The 18,692-nt window shown below is 47.2% G+C and overlaps 1 protein-coding gene across 3 annotated transcripts in view; it reads right to left on the minus strand.

Moving 5' to 3' along the window:
• Positions 1-18,692, minus strand: part of TRIM33 (tripartite motif containing 33) — a 505,710-nt gene that overhangs the window by 337,216 nt on the left and 149,802 nt on the right. For all 3 annotated transcript variants that reach the window (XM_078644393.1, XM_078644394.1, XM_078644392.1), the window contains exon 5: positions 5,832-5,948. In XM_078644393.1, the coding sequence (XP_078500519.1) occupies positions 5,832-5,948 (117 nt within the window). The remainder of the gene's footprint in view (positions 1-5,831; positions 5,949-18,692) is intronic.

Here is an 18,692-nt window from a genome sequence, read left to right on the forward strand (position 1 = left end):
TCCATTGTCTGTGCTTTTTGGTGTATGAACATTTTAAATGTTATGCCACATCTTAAGGGACAGGCGTTAATCAATGCCTTTTAGCAAAATAAATATTGAAAAATAGTAACCAAAACAAATCTATACACAGGGAATTTTATCCACTCTTTATCCATTGCGTTGTTGTGGTGTCATTGATATTTTATTACCGCCAACCAGAGCATACAGAAGGGGGCAATAGGCCAGCCACTTCAGTCATTAGCTCTCTTTACAAAAAGTTTGGATTCTGCAAAAGATTCAGAGCAGGAGTCTATGTCACCTTTTTTTGTTTAAACGTAAATATTTTTTGTTGCCTTTTGTTCCCCATGTATTAAGTCCTTGCACGTCCTAAGAAATAGAGTGCATGCTGAAGATGTCATTCACATGATGTTACACCAAGATCAGCGAGTTAGCAATACCTCAATCCGAACAAATTTTAAATATTGGTGGTCTAATACTCTTGCTTCTGAAGTTCAGTTCATTCAAGCACTACAACCTTAATCAACATTGCCGCTTCAATATTGTGAAAACATGTTCCCTCCAGCCAGCATGTCTATTTTGAGGGCACTGCTTCTCGAACAAGCAGCTACAGAAACAAGCATTTGCAATGTAATAGGTCTCGCATTAGGAAAGTTTGAGCTATTGGTATTGTAAATGGCAAAGTTTTTATATATGTTTTTTTTTTTTAAATAGCTAAATTAATAGCTTTGTCATTTACAATGCCAATAGTTTTAACTTTCGCAAATGTGATACCTATAGCCTTTGTAATGCAATATGTTTTGTATTTACATGACTTTGATGTATTGATATTACAAATAACAATGGCGTTTAATTTTTTTTAAATAACTAATACTTAAATAGAAGTTATTGTAATTTATAATGGCAATAGCTTATACTTTTCTAAAGAACTTTTGTGAAATTATGTTCAGTGTATTTTTTTGTCTGGCCTACACACCAACCAGTCAGACCAGCCCATTAAGCTTTGCCATGTTGACCTACAGAACAGTCCGACACTGAGAGTGTGATAGTGTCTGATGTTGCTGCTCACCACTTATGTAATGCACAGTTAGGAGGGTGAATGATGTGAAGATGGTGTATCCGGTGCAGCTGGATAGGATTAAGTGACTATATTCTGGGTGGGAGCCTGTCCAACAGGGTTTACGAGTTAGCTAATTCGAGCCTCTGGCAGAGGAGTGTGGTAACCCATATAGAATTAATAGGTGTGATGGAAGTAAACATCTGGGATACCTACAGTTTCTTTCCTGAAGTTTATAGGCTATATCTTATTCTATGGGTGGTATAACTTCAAATAAGGGGGTACGATAACTTTAGCAATCCACTCTTTTCAGGACCCATCCTGCCCTGACTCCTGCTGCCGCTGCTTTGCTGCACCCCTGGCTTTTATCCTGGCCGTGGGGAGCCCGGCGATCTGGTGTTTTTCACCACGCCCGGCCTGCCTGCCGGGTGCCTTCTTGCAACATGTCGGCCTCCGTGTGCTGAACTAGGACCCCTGCATTCCGCGTCCCGAGCCTGCTGTGGTCGCTTCTGGCCTTTTGTCCTGGTGGAGGTGACCCCCAAAGCTGCGGCGACTGGCGTCGGATTGTGGACCCCCTGGAGAGACGCCCGCCGTGCCGTCCTCACCCCGCCCGGCTGGACCTCTGCATCTGCAGCCGTTGCCAGTCATCCCTGCATGCGGACGCTAAGCTGTCCTGCCTGATTGGGTGCTGGAACCATTGCTGGAGATGGCGGGAGCAATTTGAGGCTTCACCCCGACTCTCCTGCGGTGCTGCTGTGGTGCCGGCTGCCGTTTTTGGGCAGCGGGAGGCCTGGGGCGACAGTGGCATGGGGCCTGGCACATACCCTCGAGGCTGCGTGATTGGGGTTGCGGTGCTCGACAAGCCAGGGACCTGGTGAGTGGCGGCGGCAGGGGGCTGGGACTGTCTTGTGAAAGGCCCCCCCACGTGCGGACTGCCTGCTCTGGAGGTGATTGGGAGTTGGGGGGTGGGGGGGCGGTTGGATTCCAGTTTGTGGTTCACAACTATGAATACAGCCGACACTTTCCAGAATACAAATGGAAATAACAGGTCCTCTGGTGATAGTGTTGCATCTCTGACAAAGGCCAACAAGACTACAAAGGGAGCAGTGGCTGCCCCATTTCATAGTACCACAGCTAGAGCACATCTTTTAAATTGCCTTCTGGGACTTGTAGTGCCTCATTCAAAAGTAAAACTACCACTATCAAGATGCAAAGTATCCAAGTAAGGCTAGCTGAACTTCCCAGGCCTGTAATGTTGGCTGTTGTGGTGGAAGAGATTATCTCTTCAGCTTCATAGTGGCCGGCTATTAAAACTAAGTACCTAAAAAGCACATACATAGTCAAATATTAATACAAACAAAGATTCCACCAAATGTATACATTTGATACAATTATCACCCATCTCTTCAAATATGAATCTCTCAGATGTGTATAATGTGTCATTCATAGCCATCACTTCAATCGTGGCATACCTGGCTCGGTATAAGGATGCACTGGTGTTAACTAGATGCCCAGGGCGGTGCAAGACATGGCGCTTAAAGCACAGATTTAGTGAGCTATAGATCTCGATATATTCTAAACTTCAAGTAATTGCTTTTCTGAACCAACACACGAGGCAGAGCCGATCCTTCTTGAAAGTCTGCTTTTACAAATGCCATATGAAAACATAAAAAGTTAATCTCACTGTAAGAATATTGCTCTTCCGCGACAATAGTTTATGAGCTTAGAGTAATTGTGGAAACCAGGAACAAAACGTCCCCCTCCCTCCCGCCCCCCTCCACTAGGTCTCTGCACGAGAATACGCATTTGCAGCGGATATGTGCGGTAGCCACAAAGTGGACCCACGTCAGCCGTGGCATGTTTAGGCACACCTGGGTGTTTAGCCACTGCCCTTGCATTCTGGGACGTGTAGTTCCACGTTTAACAAAGTTGTAATACGCTGGAAAAACAAAGCATTAGAAAGGGAAGCTGGTTGAAAAGCCAGTACTCGCTCACGGTGTCACGCCTGATGAGGGGCCATCTGGCAGCTAGAGAGCACTATTCATCCTATGGCACGGTTTTGGCCCGTGCTGAGACCGAATCAGTAAATCTAACAGACTCCCTTGGGTCTGTGGAGATCAAAGGCACGTGATGCTTGTGTATTAGAGTTAATGCACACCTAGAGTTTTAAAAAAAGATGCTCAATCGCTTATGCATTCAGACGGGCTCCTGGGCTGCAATCGCCCTACTCACACACAGCTGAGGAGCACGTGGGAAAGTACAAGCACTTTCACCTGAGTACGAGGCGCGCCTGCCTGTGCTCGCTTCACGTGGGTGTGTACTCATGCTGTGGGGACACTGGTCTGAAGTGCCGCTCATGCACGAGGCAGTAAACGCAAAGCGCCTAGTGTCCTGCCAGTTGGCACCGTCTGCTGGTGAATGTTTACCTTCGCTCTGCCCCGCCCCCTCCCTGAAAGTAAAGCCCCTCCGTGCTCCCTGCGCACGTGGTCCAGGACAGACCTTAACGCCACTCAGTGCTCGGGCAGAAAACTCCAGCGACGCCACAGACGCCCCACTGACTGAAAACACTCTCACGAAGCGCCCGGAAGCTGCTCTACTGGACAGCGCTGTTTAATGAAGCTAAACGCGACTGTATTCTTGACCCCCTCATCAATAAAGATGATGATAGGGCGGAAAAAATACAGGAGCAGAGCAAAAACGGAGAATTATGACCCAAAATAAAGTGGCATTTGAAAGGGTGGCGTAAGCTGACACGTCCCTTTGTCTAGGAATGCCCTGGAATGTTTTTTGTCCAGAGGACGGCGCTGCCCACGGTGCAATTGTACACACAAGAAGGAGGGGGCGGGGGTCTTATCTGCGGAGAGCCGGCGCTGTCCACAAAGGACGCCTTATTTAACTCCAGGTCTCTTCCCAGTGAACTCCCCATCACTGGAAGCGTGAAGACACCGAGCGAGAAGAATTGAGTGTTAAGAACAAAAAACCAAAAAAAAATACCTCAGACATAATAGACAAGCATAAACCAGTGAAAACGAAACCTAAGAGCCGGGCGCGTGAGCTTCTACCGTAGACAGCTCACGTCGCGCGGCTCTTAGGTTTCGTTTTCCTAAGTGCATGGCAGAGTCGCGCTCACGAGGTCAAATCCGACATCCGAGACTGAAAGCGCGTGCACCTCCCAGTCCCAGCGCGTGTACCCCCCCATTTACAAATACTAAAAGTATACTTAAAGTATACACAAGGTCCGTTCGCTACGCTCGACCTAAAAACGATAAATTCGACATGACAGTAACATTTTTTAACGGTCCTCACTTTTTTTTCTCATAAGGGAACTTTTTGCTTTCCAAATGGTTTGTACGAGTAGAGAATTTCTACTCTACTGTCGTTTCTTTCGGCATTCGTCTATGTGGTGCAGGCACTGTATTACACCTTTCTACTGGTCCTTTCTTTCCTTCATGTTGCCCTTTGATTAGCTTGACAGTGCAGCTGTCACCAGACCTTGTGTAAGCAACCTATACGAGTTTAAGTGTACTACAGATGGAAGCTTTAGCCCCACCCAAACGCTGGTGGGCAGGAGTACATGATTAAATTGGGCAGAAGTTGTGTGCTTTCACTGAAAGGAGTGCTTGACTAGCAATCAGTGGCAAACCTTAAACTCAATTCAGAAGGACAAAGTTGGATATGGTGGCAAGCAAATGATCATGGCTAAAGGCCTGATCTATGTATTATGAAAAATTATGCTAAACGCAGTAGGCCTCAAACATATACTGTGAGAAGCATATGTTAAACTCAATAGGGATTTAAAGATGGATTATTACTACTTGGTCTCAAAGCCCACAGGGAAGGCTTTTCTAACATGAAATCTCAATGATTACTGTGGTAGTCAAGGGTTTTAATGTTGATAACCCCCGTGACAAACTGTTGATACAGAACCTTTGCTCTGTGAAAATCTTTGATTGGCCATCTTAAAAGAGAGTAGTTTGCTCTGCCAATTCTGTGCCTGATGGCTGCCATGCGGGAAAGCTTACACTCAAACCCGAAGGCCTGAGTTAGTTACAGAGACAAGCTATAGGCAGGACTGCTCCACTAAAAAACAATTCTGCTTATTATGATATGTTATGAAGTAGGCAGTAACTCTAGCTTAGGGATCTTCACAATTTCCTGATAATATTTACTTCGGTATAGACAGCCATTAGTTGTAAAAATGCGGCTGCTACAGTTCTGAAAACTGTCCTTTAAAACATTCAGTAAACAAAAACATGCAGCAATGTACGCGACTTCACACAATCAGATTATGATAGCAAGCATATGAAGGTTAAGAAAATAGAAAGAGCAAACTATCCTCAAGTCATGGGTAAGATGTTTGTTATCAAGATCTTCTATTGATAATGTAAAGTTCTTTACTCCTTCTACACACTTATCACCACAGGTGCGGTGAACTACTGACTTTCAATTTTCATAGTCTCTCAACTGAAATACTGCCACAGTGCCAGTATTACAAATTAATTTAAATATGCTTTAATAAAAAAAAAAAAAGATTCCAATGACCAACTATTAAGAATATTTAAAGGTTTCCAAATACAATAATTACTTAAACGTGCATAAATGTTTTGGTAATGTCATACACACACTCATTTTTGATCTATTACAAATACTGTAATTTGGCTAACATTGTGAAATTTTCACATACACAAAAGGAGACATTTTGCATCTGAATAACTCGACTACAGAATAGGCCCTTCCAATTGCTCAAATGTTATCACGACATTGTTCATATACATACCTATTTTGAACCTGAGTAGCAGCAAAATGTACATAATTCTTCTTTTCCAGGAGTTTGACCAACAAACTTTCAATAGCACCTTTTTGATTCTGAAATGCTTCTTCCAAAAACTGATACCTTTAAAGCCAAATATAAAATGTAGTCAGTCACTGCATCATTGTTAATTTATTTCTGTGAAATGCATGCACATTTGTGCGCACACACACTGACATTAATACATAGATAGTTATAGCATAACAATAAAAGTTAACATTCTGGTTACTACACAGATGTGCATCCACCCTGTTGGAAACAGTGAGGTTGGTAAAACAGAAAGCAGCTAATTTACTTCAGCAACTAAAATAAAGAAAAAACTTAAATAAAGTACTTACCTTTGGTAACACTTTTGTTGAGCACTGTATTTTAACTCAGATTATTCTCCTTGTGACTATTGCTTCTCAGAGATTACAAGCATTGTCGTTAGGTGGTGTTGTGTGGCTCCTTGTCAGGTCTGTCCTGTCCTTAAAATGACATTGGGATTCACACACAAACCCCACCCGAGAAATTAGAAGCCAGCTTCTTGCTGATATCTGTTTGAGCCGTCAGAAGCAGAGCCTTATGTGAATAGGGTTCAACAGTGTGCCCATCCCAAATTGGATCATTTTAGATGGAGAACAGAGTCTATTCCAGGCTTCTCCAACAGGTAGCTCGTGAGCTACTTGTAGCTCTCCAGCTACCTGAAAGTAGCTCTCCTGGGTGCGCCAATCTACTGAATCAAAAACATTTGCTAGGTTAAATTATGTATACCAAAAATGAAATAGTGTGTATTCAAGATGAAAATGTGTCTATTTGTCAGAACACAAGCTGATGTTTGGATAAAAGGGTTGAATTTACAAAATTATATCAAAGTTTATATTCGGGTGAAAATCATATAGCTTTGGGGAGACTCCATACTCATATTAATTTCTCTGTGGCAGTGGCATTTCAGATATGGCTGTTATGAATTACCCATGTTGATGCAGCTTTCTTACAAATGCTGGCAACCATGCCCAATTCCCTGAGGGGATCACTGCGGGTAGTCTTGATTATGGTGTCCACTAAGGTAATCCTGTTTGATGTGGTACTGTTACACTACTAATAATAGTAGTAACTAGGGAAGATTTTCAATAATATAAGTGGCTTCAATTGGAGACAAGGCTGGAGAACCCTGGCCTATTCCACAGAACAGGGAGGTGGAAGGATCAGTAAAGAATCTGTAGTTAGATAAATTATCCACCAAAAGGAATATGCTACTTACCAGTATGCATCTGTTCTTGGCATGTAGGGCTGCTGACATTCATATCTGTGCATAGATCGCCGCCTAGTGTTGGGTCCGGATTATTGCATATTGTTGTCCTGGAAGAGTCTTCGAAGTATCACGAGATAGGTGGCTTCTCCCCTGGACTACAGTACGCATGGGCATCCTCTCCATCCTCAGATTGTTTTTCGCCATTGTGGCAGAGATGGAGAATGATACAGTAAGTGATGTCCATCCTAGAGATTAATTCTGAGTGCTACAGCTGCGACAGGCACTGGGGAGGAGGGCGGGCGATATGAATGTCAGCAGCCCTACATGCCAAGAACAGATGCATACTGGTAAGTAGCATATTCCGTTCGAGGCATGTGGGCTGCTAAATTCATATCTGTGCATAGAATGGATAGCAGTCTCCCCCTTAGCGGTGGTTGCCTGTGCCAGCTGCAGCAGTCTGAAAAAGAGTCTTGAGAACAGCTTGTCCTACAGCTGCTTGGAGTGTACATCTACACAGTAGTGTTTGGTAAATGTATGTATGGTAGACCATGTGGCTGCTCTACATATTTCTTCTAGAGGAATGTTTCCTAGGAAAGCCATGGATGCCCCTAACTTGCCTGATGAATGCGCTCTTGGGGGAACTGTTAATGTGCGTTTAGCTTTCTGATAACAAATCTGTATGCACTTAACAATCCATCTCTACACCTGATTTGGAAATGGGGTTGCCTTTATGCTGTGGTGAAAAGGCAACAAACAGTTGCTTAGTTTTCCTGAAATGTTTTGTCCTGTCTATATTGTACAGGAGAGCTCTCTTAACGTCTAGTGTATGTAGAGCTCTTTCTGCCACTGAATCTGGATTTGGGAAGAACACTGGCAGTTCTATTGTTTGATTGATGTGAAACTGGGATACCACCTTTGGCATAAATTTAGGGTTTGTACGTAGCACTACCCTATTTGCGTGAATTTGGATGAATGCCTTCTGAATAGTTAGGGCTTGCAGCTCACTAACTCTTCTAAGTGATGTAATCGCCACTAAAAAGCCACTTTCCACGTTAGGAATTGTATTTCACACGAGTGTAGAGGTTCAAAAGGTGGTCCCATCAGTCTGGTTAGAACCACGTTCAGGTTCCAGACAGGTGAAGGTGGGTGTCTTGGAAGAATCACTCGTTTGAGTCCCTCGATTTAAGCTTTAATAGCAGGTACTCTGAAGAGTGAAAGGGGCTGCCTGTTTTGAAGATAAGCTGCAACCGCAGCTAAATGTATACGTATGGAACTGTAGGCTAGATTGCATCTGTGTAAATGTAACAGATAACATATGATGTTTTGAGTTGATGCATCTAGCGGATTTACGTCATTATTGTTACAATAGATGACAAATCGTTTCCACTTTGCCGCATAGCATGCTCTGGTTGTAGGTCTTCTTGCCTCCTTGATAATATTCATGCAGTCAGGAGGCAAGTTCAGGTAACCAAACTCTATGACTTCAGGAGCCAGATCGCAAGGTTTAACTGTTGCGGATCTGGGTGCTGAATGTCTCCATGGCTCTGCGTTAAAAGACCGGGTGTTAATTGCAGCCTTTGAAGAGGCACCACGGAAAGTTCTAGGAACGTGGTGTACCACGGTTGCCTCGCCCACATTGGAGCAACTAGGATGAGGGTCATTGAGTGTTGTCGTAGTTTGCGTGCCACTAGTGGTATGAGCAGGGCTGGTGGAAAAGCGTACGCAAATATGCCTGACCAGTTCATCCATATCACATTGCCCTGAGACTGCGGGTGTGGAAACCTGGCGGCGAAGCTTTGGCATTTTGCGTTTTCCCTTGTGGCGAACAAGTCTATCTCTGGGTGACCCCACTGCTGGAAGTACAGTTGTAGCACTGCGGGATGTATCTCCCACTCGTGCATCTGGTGGCTGTGTCTGCTGAGCAGATCCGCCATCTGGTTGTCCCTGCCTGGGAGGTGTTCCGCCATGAGGAATATGTTCCTCTGAATGGCCCACTTCCACATGCTTTGCGCTAGATGTGACAACTGTGGAGAGTGTGTCCCTCCCTGCTTCTGTATGTAGTACCTGGCAGTCATGTTGTCCGTGCGGATCAACACGACTTTGTTGCACAAATGTACTTTGAACGCCTTCATTGCCATAAAGATTGCCCTCAGTTCCAGAAGGTTGATGTGCATCCTCTTTTGCGGTGTCGTCCATAGTCCCTGCACTGTGTAATGGAGGACATGCTCTCCCCATCCCAGGAGAGATGCGTCCGTCGTCAGCACTATTTGTGGTACAGGCTCTTGGAACGGTCGTCCCCTGCAAAGGTTTTGTGGGTTCCACCAATGCAGAGAGTTGTATGCGCGACCGGTCACCAACACTAGGTCTTTTAATTGTCCTTGAGCCTGGTTCCACTGCCGTGCTAAGCACTCCTGAAGCGGACGCATGTGTAGTCTCGCGTGAGGGACTATGAAGATGCAGGAGGCCATGCCTATCAACTGCATAAACACCCTTGCTGTGAGCGAGTGTTGGGGTCTGAATTTCTGAATCAGTAATTGAATGCTGTTGATTCTTGCTGAGTTTGGCTGCGCCTTTGCTGCCAGAGTGTCTATTGTTGCTCCCAGGTACTGTTGTACGTGGGCGGGTTGAAGATGAGACTTTGGGTAGTTTAATGAGAATCCGAGGCTGTGTAGGAGGTGAATAGTGCGGGACATGTGGCTGGCACATTGCTGGGCTGACTTTGCTTGGATAAGCCAGTCGTCCAGATAGGGGTAGACGTGAATATGGTTACTCCGTAGGTGCGCAGCTACTGTCGCTAGGCAGTTGGTAAACACCCTGGGGCTGTTGTCACCCCGAAAGGCAGGACCTTGAACTGGTAGTGCTGATTCTGTATGGTAAACCTGAGATATTTCCTGTGTGCTGGATGTATCGGTATGTGGGAATATGCATCTTTTAGGTGTAGTGTTGCGAGGAAATCTCCCTGACTGAGCAATGGTAGAACCTGCTGTAAAGTGAGCATGTGAAAATGTTCTGACAAGATGTATTGGTTTAGGGGCCTGAGGTCCAGTATTGGCCTGAGAGACCCGTCCTTTTTGGGGATTAAGAAGTACAGCGAGTATACCCCTGTACCCTGTTGCTGTACAGGTACGAGTTCTATGGCCCCTTTTTGCAGCATGCTGATGACTTCTTGCTGCAATAATTGTATGTGCTCTGCGGACATAGGACGGTGTCTTGGGGGTATGTTGGGTGGAGTGGAGGTTAGCTCTAGACAATAGCCGAACTGGATAAGTTGTCTCACCCACCTGTCTGTGGTAATGCTTTCCTAGACTGGCAGGAACGGTTGTAATCGTCCCCCGACCGATGTTACATGGTCTGGGGGCAGTGACAAGGCGTCACTGTTTAGTATTGGCGGAGGATCTGGTGTTGTTATTCCCTCGTCCTCTGCCGCTGCTGCCACGGTATCCACCTCTATTGATTTTATTATAGGCGGTCTGCGTGCTCCCTTTATTGTATGGAGTCTGCTGGGATGCCTGGCCTCGTGCAGCTCCTCGGTTACCGGAGAGACGAAAGGAGCCTCCTCTGAATTGTTGTGACTGCAAGGCACCCATAGACTTGGCTGTCTCTGTGTCCTTTTTAATCTTCTCTAATATTGTGTCCACATCAGGACCAAATAAATAATCAGGGTTCACAGGCTGATTTAATAATGTGGTTTGAATCTAAGGTTTGAACCCAGAGATGCATAACCAAGCATGTCTCCTGAGCATGACACTTGTATTGATGGCCCTGGCTGCGGTGTCTGCTGCGTCTAGCGCACATTTAATGGAGTCGTTAGATATGAGTTTTCCCTCTTGTATCAGTGTTTCTGCTCCCTCCTTGTAGGCATCAGGCAAATGTTGAAGCAGTTGCTCTAGTGTGTCATAATGAGCCCTATCATATCTGGCTAATAGCGCTTGTGTATTAGAAATTCTCCATATATTAGCTGCTTGAGCAGCCACCCTTTTTCCGGAAGCTTCTAATATCTTAGACTCCTTGTCTGGAGGAGGAGCATTACCAGTGGTTTGTGAGTTGGCACGCTTACGAGCATTTGATACCACCAAAGAGTCCAATGGCAGCTGTCCATTAATATATGTAGGGTCCACAGGTGCCGGTCTGTATTTTCTTTTGATTCTGGGGTTAACAACCCTTGCTCTTCTGGTTTCCTTGAAAATGTCTCCTGCGTGTTTAAGGATACCTTTCAACATTGGCAATGTTTTGACTGATTTCTCTGAAGTGGAGAAAGTGTCAAATAGGAAGTCTTCTTCAATTGGGTCAGCATGCATTTCCACATCATGATTGTGTGCTGCCCTTTCTATTAATGCGTTAAACGCAGCTGTATCCTCTGTTGGCGAAGTCTTTACAGGATAAGAAGGAGTGTCAGGAATAGTCTGACTCCCCCGGGTCGACAGGGTCTGTCCAGGCTTGAGTCTGGTCATCCTGATCCGTGTCCACAGGGTAATTAAATTCTTCATTGTAGTCATACCCCATATCCTCATCATTGCGTGTAGGTGAGTATGCAGAGATGACGGAAAACCTGTGTCCTCTAGTCCGTAGTTTTTTTACACGAAGGGGCCACCAAATAATGTAGATCACAGTTGTCTGGTAGGACAATACTTGCAGATCTGCGACTTCACGAAAGCAGGACAGTTCAGATACAAGGCCTTATAGACTGTGCAGCACACCTTGAACATGGTTCCCTGCGCGACTGGCAGCCAGTGAAGGTCCTTCATCACTTTGGAGATATGGCCATATTTAAGAAGATAATGTATCAGCTGTGCGGCGTGGTTTTGGATTTACTGGAGTCTGCGCAGTAGGAATTTGGGGAGACCCAGGTAAAGAGTTGGCATAGTCTATTCTAGGCGTGACTAGGGCTATTATTACCTTAGTCAAAGCCTCCCTGGTAAGAAATGTCCTTATCTTTATGTGGCGCAATTGGTAGAAGCTTGCCGATGTGAATGCACCTACTTGTGGCTTAAATAGCTCCTCATCAATGATGACCCCAAGGCTTGTAAGGCGCAGGAGGGGGGACCCATCTCGCTGGGCTAGAATGATGGAGCCCAACGGTACACCTTACGTTTTGTGATAACTATCTCAGTTTTGTCGGAATTCAACTTCAACTGACTGCTGTTTATCCAATCCCGGATGAACCGCATAGTGCCCTGAAATTGTTGTCTAGATGTGGGGCTATCGTTGATCATGAATGGTAATTGCATATCATTCGCGTAGTTAAAGAATTTGATTTCTTTGTTTTTAATGGAGCTAACCAAAGGGTGGATGTAGATATTGAAGAGGTGAGGGGAGAGAGAGAGAGGAACCCTGAGGCACTCTGCAATTCAGATGCATCTCAGATGACACAAAGGGGGATAACCTGACTAACTGGGATCTCTCACTCAGAAAAGATCCAATTCAAAGCGGAGTCTCGAAGCCCCGTGGCCTTGATCCAGTCAGTCAAAATGGCTTGGTCGACCGTGTCAAAAGACACAGCCAGGTCCTGGAGCACCAAGGCCTAAGAATTGCCGTCATTAGCTTTTCTCTGCACACCTGAGAGTGCTTATTGTCTAAGGGACACTCTTTTTGATTGCCTTAATTTTGTTAACAAAGAAGGTACTGAGTGAGGCACATAGATTTTGCTTCGGAGTGGCTGAGAGTGTGACTCTGTCCAGGTTTGATAGGTTAGACAATCTTAAATATCTCCTTAGATTTATTAGGGGCGCTCATGATTTTGTTCATAAACAAACTCAAGAGAAACATTTTCAATTGTTGAATTGAATATGCTACTTACCAGTATGCATCTGTTCTTGGCATGTAGGGCTGCTAACATTCATATCTTAGCATTAGATCGCCGCCTAGTGTTGGGTCCGGATGATCGCACATTGTTGTCCTGGAAGAGTCTTCGAAGTATCCTGAGATAGGTGGCTCCTCCCCTGGACTACAGTGCGCATGGGCATCGGCTCCATCCTCAGATTGTTTTTCGCCATTGTGGCAGAAGATGGAGTGAAAAGTGTAAAGGATGTCCATGCTAATGATTGAATACAATAGTATATCTGCAGCTGCGACAGGCACCGGGGAGGAGGGTGGGCGATATGAATGTTAGCAGCCCTACATGCCAAGAACAGATGCATACTGGTAAGTAGCATATTCAGTTCGAGGCATGTGGGCTGCTAAATTCATATCTTAGCATAGAATACATAGCAGTCCCTCCATCAGCGGCGGTTGCCCGTGCCAGCTGCAGAAACTTGAAAAAGTGTCTTGAGAACAGCCTGTCCTACAGCAGCTTGCTGCTTGGAATGTACATCAACACAGTAGTGTTTTGTAAAGGTATGTGGTGTAATCCACGTGGCTGCTCTGCAAATATCCTCTATAGGAATGTTTCCTAGGAAAGCCATGGATGCCCCCAATTTGCGTGTGGAGTGCGCCCTTGGGGGTATCGTTAAAGTGCGCTTGGCCTTTTGATAACATATTTGGATGCACTTAACAATCCACCTGGCTATTCCTGCTTTGGAAATAGGGTTGCCTTTGTGTTGTGGTGAGAAGGCAACAAAAAGTTGTTTTGTTTTCCTAAAGTGTTGTGTTCTGTCAATGTAGTACATCAACGCCCTCCGTACGTCTAACGTATGGAGCATTCTTTCCGCCACCGTTTGTGGGTTTTGGAAGAATGCCGGTAAGTCAATAGTTTGGTTGAGATGAAACTGTGACACCACCTTCGGAAGGAATTTTGGGTTAGTACGTAGTACTACCCTATTTGGATGAATCTGAATGAATGGCTCTTGGATTGTGAGCGCTTGCAGCTCACTAACACGCCTCAGTGACGTAATAGCAATTAGGAAAGCCACTTTCCACGTTAGGAACTGGAGTTCACACGAGTGCAGTGGTTCAAATGGTGGTCCCATCAGTCTGGTGAGGACCACATTGAGGTTCCACACCGGAGCTGGCGGTGTTCTTGGGGGAATGACTCGTTTCAGACCTTCAAGGAAAGCTTTGATGGCCGGCACTCTGAAGACAGAGAGGTGCTGCCTATTCTGAAGATATGCTGCGATGGCGGATAGATGTATCCGAATGGAAGTGTACGCTAGATTGCACTTGTACAGATGTAGCAGATAACAAATGATGTTAGGGATAGATGCATCTAGCGGGGTGATGTCATTAGCCGTACAGTAAATGACAAAACGCTTCCATTTTGCAGCATAGCATGCTCTGGTAGTTGGCTTCCTTGCCTCCTTGATGATGTTCATGCATTCTGGAGGTAAGTTAAGGTATCCGAACTCTAGGACTTCAGGAGCCAGATTGCCAGGTTGAGCTGTTGCGGATCTGGATGCTGAATTTCTCCATGGTTCTGCGTCAAAAGTCTGGGCGTGAGGCGCAGTCTTTGATGCGGCACCACTGAGAGTTCGAGGAACGTGGTGTACCATGCTTGGCGCGCCCACGTTGGAGCAACTAGGATGAGAGTCATCGCGTGCTGCCTTAGCTTTCTTGCCACCAGCGGTATCAGAGGGGCTGGCGGAAAAGCGTACGCAAATTTGCCTGACCAGTTCATCCATATCGCATTCCCCTGCGACTGTGGGTGAGGGAACCTGGCGGCAAAGTGTTGGCATTTTGCGTTTTCTTTTGTTGCAAACAGGTCTATCTCCGGATGACCCCACTGCTGGAAGTACAGGTGGAGTACAGATGGGTGTAACTCCCACTCGTGCATTTGATGGCTGTGTCTGCTGAGCAGATCCGCCATTAGATTGTCCTTGCCCGGGAGGTGTTCTGCCATGAGGAAGATGTTCCTCTGAATGGCCCACTTCCACATGCCCTGAGACAGATGAGACAGCTGTGGCGAGTGGGTGCCCCCCTGCTTTTGAATGTAGTACATCGCGGTCATGTTGTCCGTCCGGACCAACACTACCTTGTTGCACAGATGTACAATGAAGGACTTGAGTGCCATGAAGATTGCCATCAGTTCCAGATAGTTGATGTGCATCTTCTGTTGCTGCGTCGTCTTTAGTCCCTGCACAGTGTAATTGAGCAGATGAGCTCCCCATCCCTGGAGAGATGCGTCCGTTGTCAGGGTAATCTGTGGCACTGGCTCCTGGAACAGTCGGCCCTTGCAAAGGTTGTGTGGAGTCCACCAATGCAGAGAGTCGTATGCCCGACTGGTAACCAACACTAGGTCTGTTAATTGTCCCTGAGCCTGTGTCCACTGATTTGCTAAGCACTCCTGGAGCGGGCGCATATGTAGCCGTGCGTGAGGGACTATGAAGATGCAGGAGGCCATCATGCCTATCAACTGCATGAACACTCTCGCTGGAAGCGAGTGTTGTGATCTGAACTTCTGGATCAGAGACTGCATGCTGTCTATCCTGACTTGGTTTGGTTGAGCCACGGCTGTCAGGGTATTGATCGTCGCGCCTAGAAACTGCCGGACATGCGCCGGTTGAAGGTGCGACTTTGGGTAGTTCAACGAGAAACCTAGATCGTGAAGGAGGTGAATGGTAGTCGACATGTCCGCGGCACACTGTTGTTCTGACTTGGCTTGAACGAGCCAGTCGTCCAGGTAGGGGTAGACATGGATGCCCTGCCTCCTGAGGTGCGCCGCTACTGTCGCCAGACACTTTGTAAACACCCTTGGGGCTGTGGTGACTCCGAAGGGTAGGACTTTGAACTGATAATGTTTGCCTTGGATAGTGAACCTGAGGTATTTTCTGTGGGACGGGTGTAGTGGTATGTGGAAATAAGCATCCTTGAGGTCTAAGGTTGCTAAGAAGTCCCCCTGGTTTAATAAGGGAAGAATCTGTTGCAGTGTGAGCATATGGAAATGTTCTGACAGTATATACAGGTTTAGGGGACGTAGATCCAGAATGGGTCTGAGAGATCCGTCCTTCTTTGGGATAAGGAAGTACAGGGAATACACTCCTGTGCCTTCCTCCTCCACTGGCACGAGCTCGATTGCGCCTTTTTGCAGCATCACCACTACCTCCTGCTGCAATAAGTGCAAGTGCTCTGCGGACATAGGCCTTTGCCTTGGCGGGATGTTGGGTGGAGTGGATTTCAACTCTAGGCAATAACCATACTGGACTAGTTGACGCACCCACCTGTCTGTGGTGATGTTTCTCCAGACGGGCAGGAACTGCTGCAGTCTCCCCCCGACAGGTGTTAAGTGGTCGGGGGGCAGTGACAGAGAGTCACTGTTTGCTTGGGGTAGAGGAGCGGGAGCTGTTTCCTCTGCCGCGACCTCTGTTGCTGTTATTTCTGTAACCTCCCTTGTTCTGTTTTGTGAACGAGGATTGTGCTCCACCTTTTGAGAATTGAGATTGTTGACCCATTTGTCCTCTGGTGACTCCACGTGCACCTGAGCGACGAAAATTGTTGCCACAAAACTGTTGTGACTGTAGGGCCCCCATGGACTTAGCAGTTTCTGTGTCCTTTTTTATCTTTTCGAGGGTGGTGTCAACATCTGGACCAAACAGTCGATCAGGATTGACTGGCTGATTAAGAATGGTTGTCTGAATATCAGGTTTAAACCCAGATATGCGGAGCCAAGCCTGTCGTCTTAGCATGACGCTAGTGTTGATCGCCCTAGCTGCTGTGTCTGCGGCGTCAAGTGCACACTTGATGGCTGCGTTGGAGATCAATTTTCCTTCCTCTATAAGCAGTTTTGTGCCCTCTTGAAACTTTGGAGGCAGGTGTTGTACAATCTGTTCTAGGGTGTCATAATGCGCCCTATCGTAACGTGCTAAGAGTGCTTGTGTATTAGAAATACGCCAAAAGTTGGCAGCCTGTGCAGCTACTCTTTTGCCCCCTGCCTCTAGCACTTTGGACTCCTTATCCGGGGGAGGAGCTTCACCCGTTGTCTGGGAGTTGGCCCGTTTGCGGGCATTGGCGACCACCAGGGAGTCCAGCGGCAACTGTCCCCGAATGTATGCAGGGTCTGCAGGTGCTGGTCTGTACTTTTTTTCAATACGTGGATTGACCACTCTCGCCCTAGTGGGTTCCTTAAAGATGTCCGCAGCATGTTTGAGGACTCCCTTGAGCATAGGCAGTGTCTTTACAGTCCTCTCAGAGACTGAAAACGTGTCAAAGAGAAAGTCTTCTTCAACCGGGTCAGCAGGCATGTCCACATCATGATTAGCAGCTGCCCTCTCAATTAGTGCATGAAAACCTGCAGAATCCTCTGTTGGGGATGCACGTGCACTGAATGGTTGTGGATCTTGCCCCACATTCTGGGTGCCTTGGTCACCAATGTCATCATATGCATCTGGATGTGCATCTGGTTCATTGATGGGGAAGGTGTATTGGTCCTGTTCATCATATCCCTCACCCTCAGATTGGTCTGGTGAGGGAGTAGGGCTTCTTCTAGGAGGAGGCTGGATAGGCTCCATCAGGTTAGAAGCGTCCAGAGGCACCCTTTTCTTCTTTAGTGGGATGACATAGGAGTCCAGAGGCTCCGAAGTGATCCTCCTCTTGTATAGGCTTAATTTGCCTGTGTTGGCGTCGATTAAGTGCTCCGAATCGTCCTCTGATTCGAGTTCTCGACCTGAAGGTGCACCTGCCGTAGAAGAATCCGACTTCTTTGGCGTCGATTTCGTGGAAAAAGCCTTCGGAGCCTCTTTCGGCGGCAGAAGGAAGAGAAGCTTACTCTTAGGCTTTGCCGGAGCGTCCGTCGGCGTCTGAGGCGACGGTAACGGAGCCGACATAGCAGCGGCCTTGTCCCTGATTCTCTGTAGCGAAGCGGCGATGGGGGACGCTTCACTCACAGTGTCTTTTGGCGCTGACGAGGGCGTCTTGACCTTCCCCTCGGATCCGACGTCATGGTGGCCTTTTTTAGGTTTGGACGCCGATGCAGTTGTCGCCGACCCAGTGTCCTTGGATCGATGCGCAGATGTGCCAGCTGTCGATCCGTGCGCCTTCGTCGGTTCCGCGTCCACTACGCGACGACCAACGGAGTCCCAGGCGTAACCGGAGCCGTGCCGCTGGCCTTGGCGTGCTTAGACGGTGTCGCCGTGGTCGATCCGTGCCGACCACCTTTTGAAGAGGATCCCTCCTCTTGCGCCGATTTTGACCCTTTGGAATCGACCGGCTTCTTCGACTTCTGCGGACCGGAGGTCGACGGAGCCGATGCGGCGGCGGGTGCAGTAGTTTTCTGTGTGCCGGCCGCCATTTTAGGGACGCTCGAGTCCATAAGTTTCGGTTTCGTTTTCGGGTCGGCCATTTTAGGTGTAGTCGACACTGTAGGTTTCGGTTTCGATGTGGCCTGCTCAGCAAGTATGTCCGTGGCCGGGCCTGATGGCGGGGCCGTGGCTTGCGGCACGGGATCTTGGGTAAGGCCGACTGGCGATCCCGTGACCCGATCGTGATCTTCGAAACCTTCGGGGCATAGCTCGTCCCCTGAGCTATCTTCCGCGGCCCCATAAATTTCTTCGACGTCCCCTACCTCGTCGACGTATTCAAGGCCTTGACCCGCGACTCCGTCGTCGTCCGCCGGATCCGCCTCGACCTCCGTTTCGGGTGGGGATATCTGGAGATGATGACCCTGTTCATCTTCTTCTTGGTCGCCGAAGATGTTTTCTGGATCGGGGGCCGCTTGTCTGGCCTCCAGG

Source organism: Lissotriton helveticus, chromosome 5_1, assembly GCF_964261635.1.
Source record: "Lissotriton helveticus chromosome 5_1, aLisHel1.1, whole genome shotgun sequence".
Classification (NCBI taxonomy): Eukaryota; Metazoa; Chordata; class Amphibia; order Caudata; family Salamandridae; genus Lissotriton; species Lissotriton helveticus.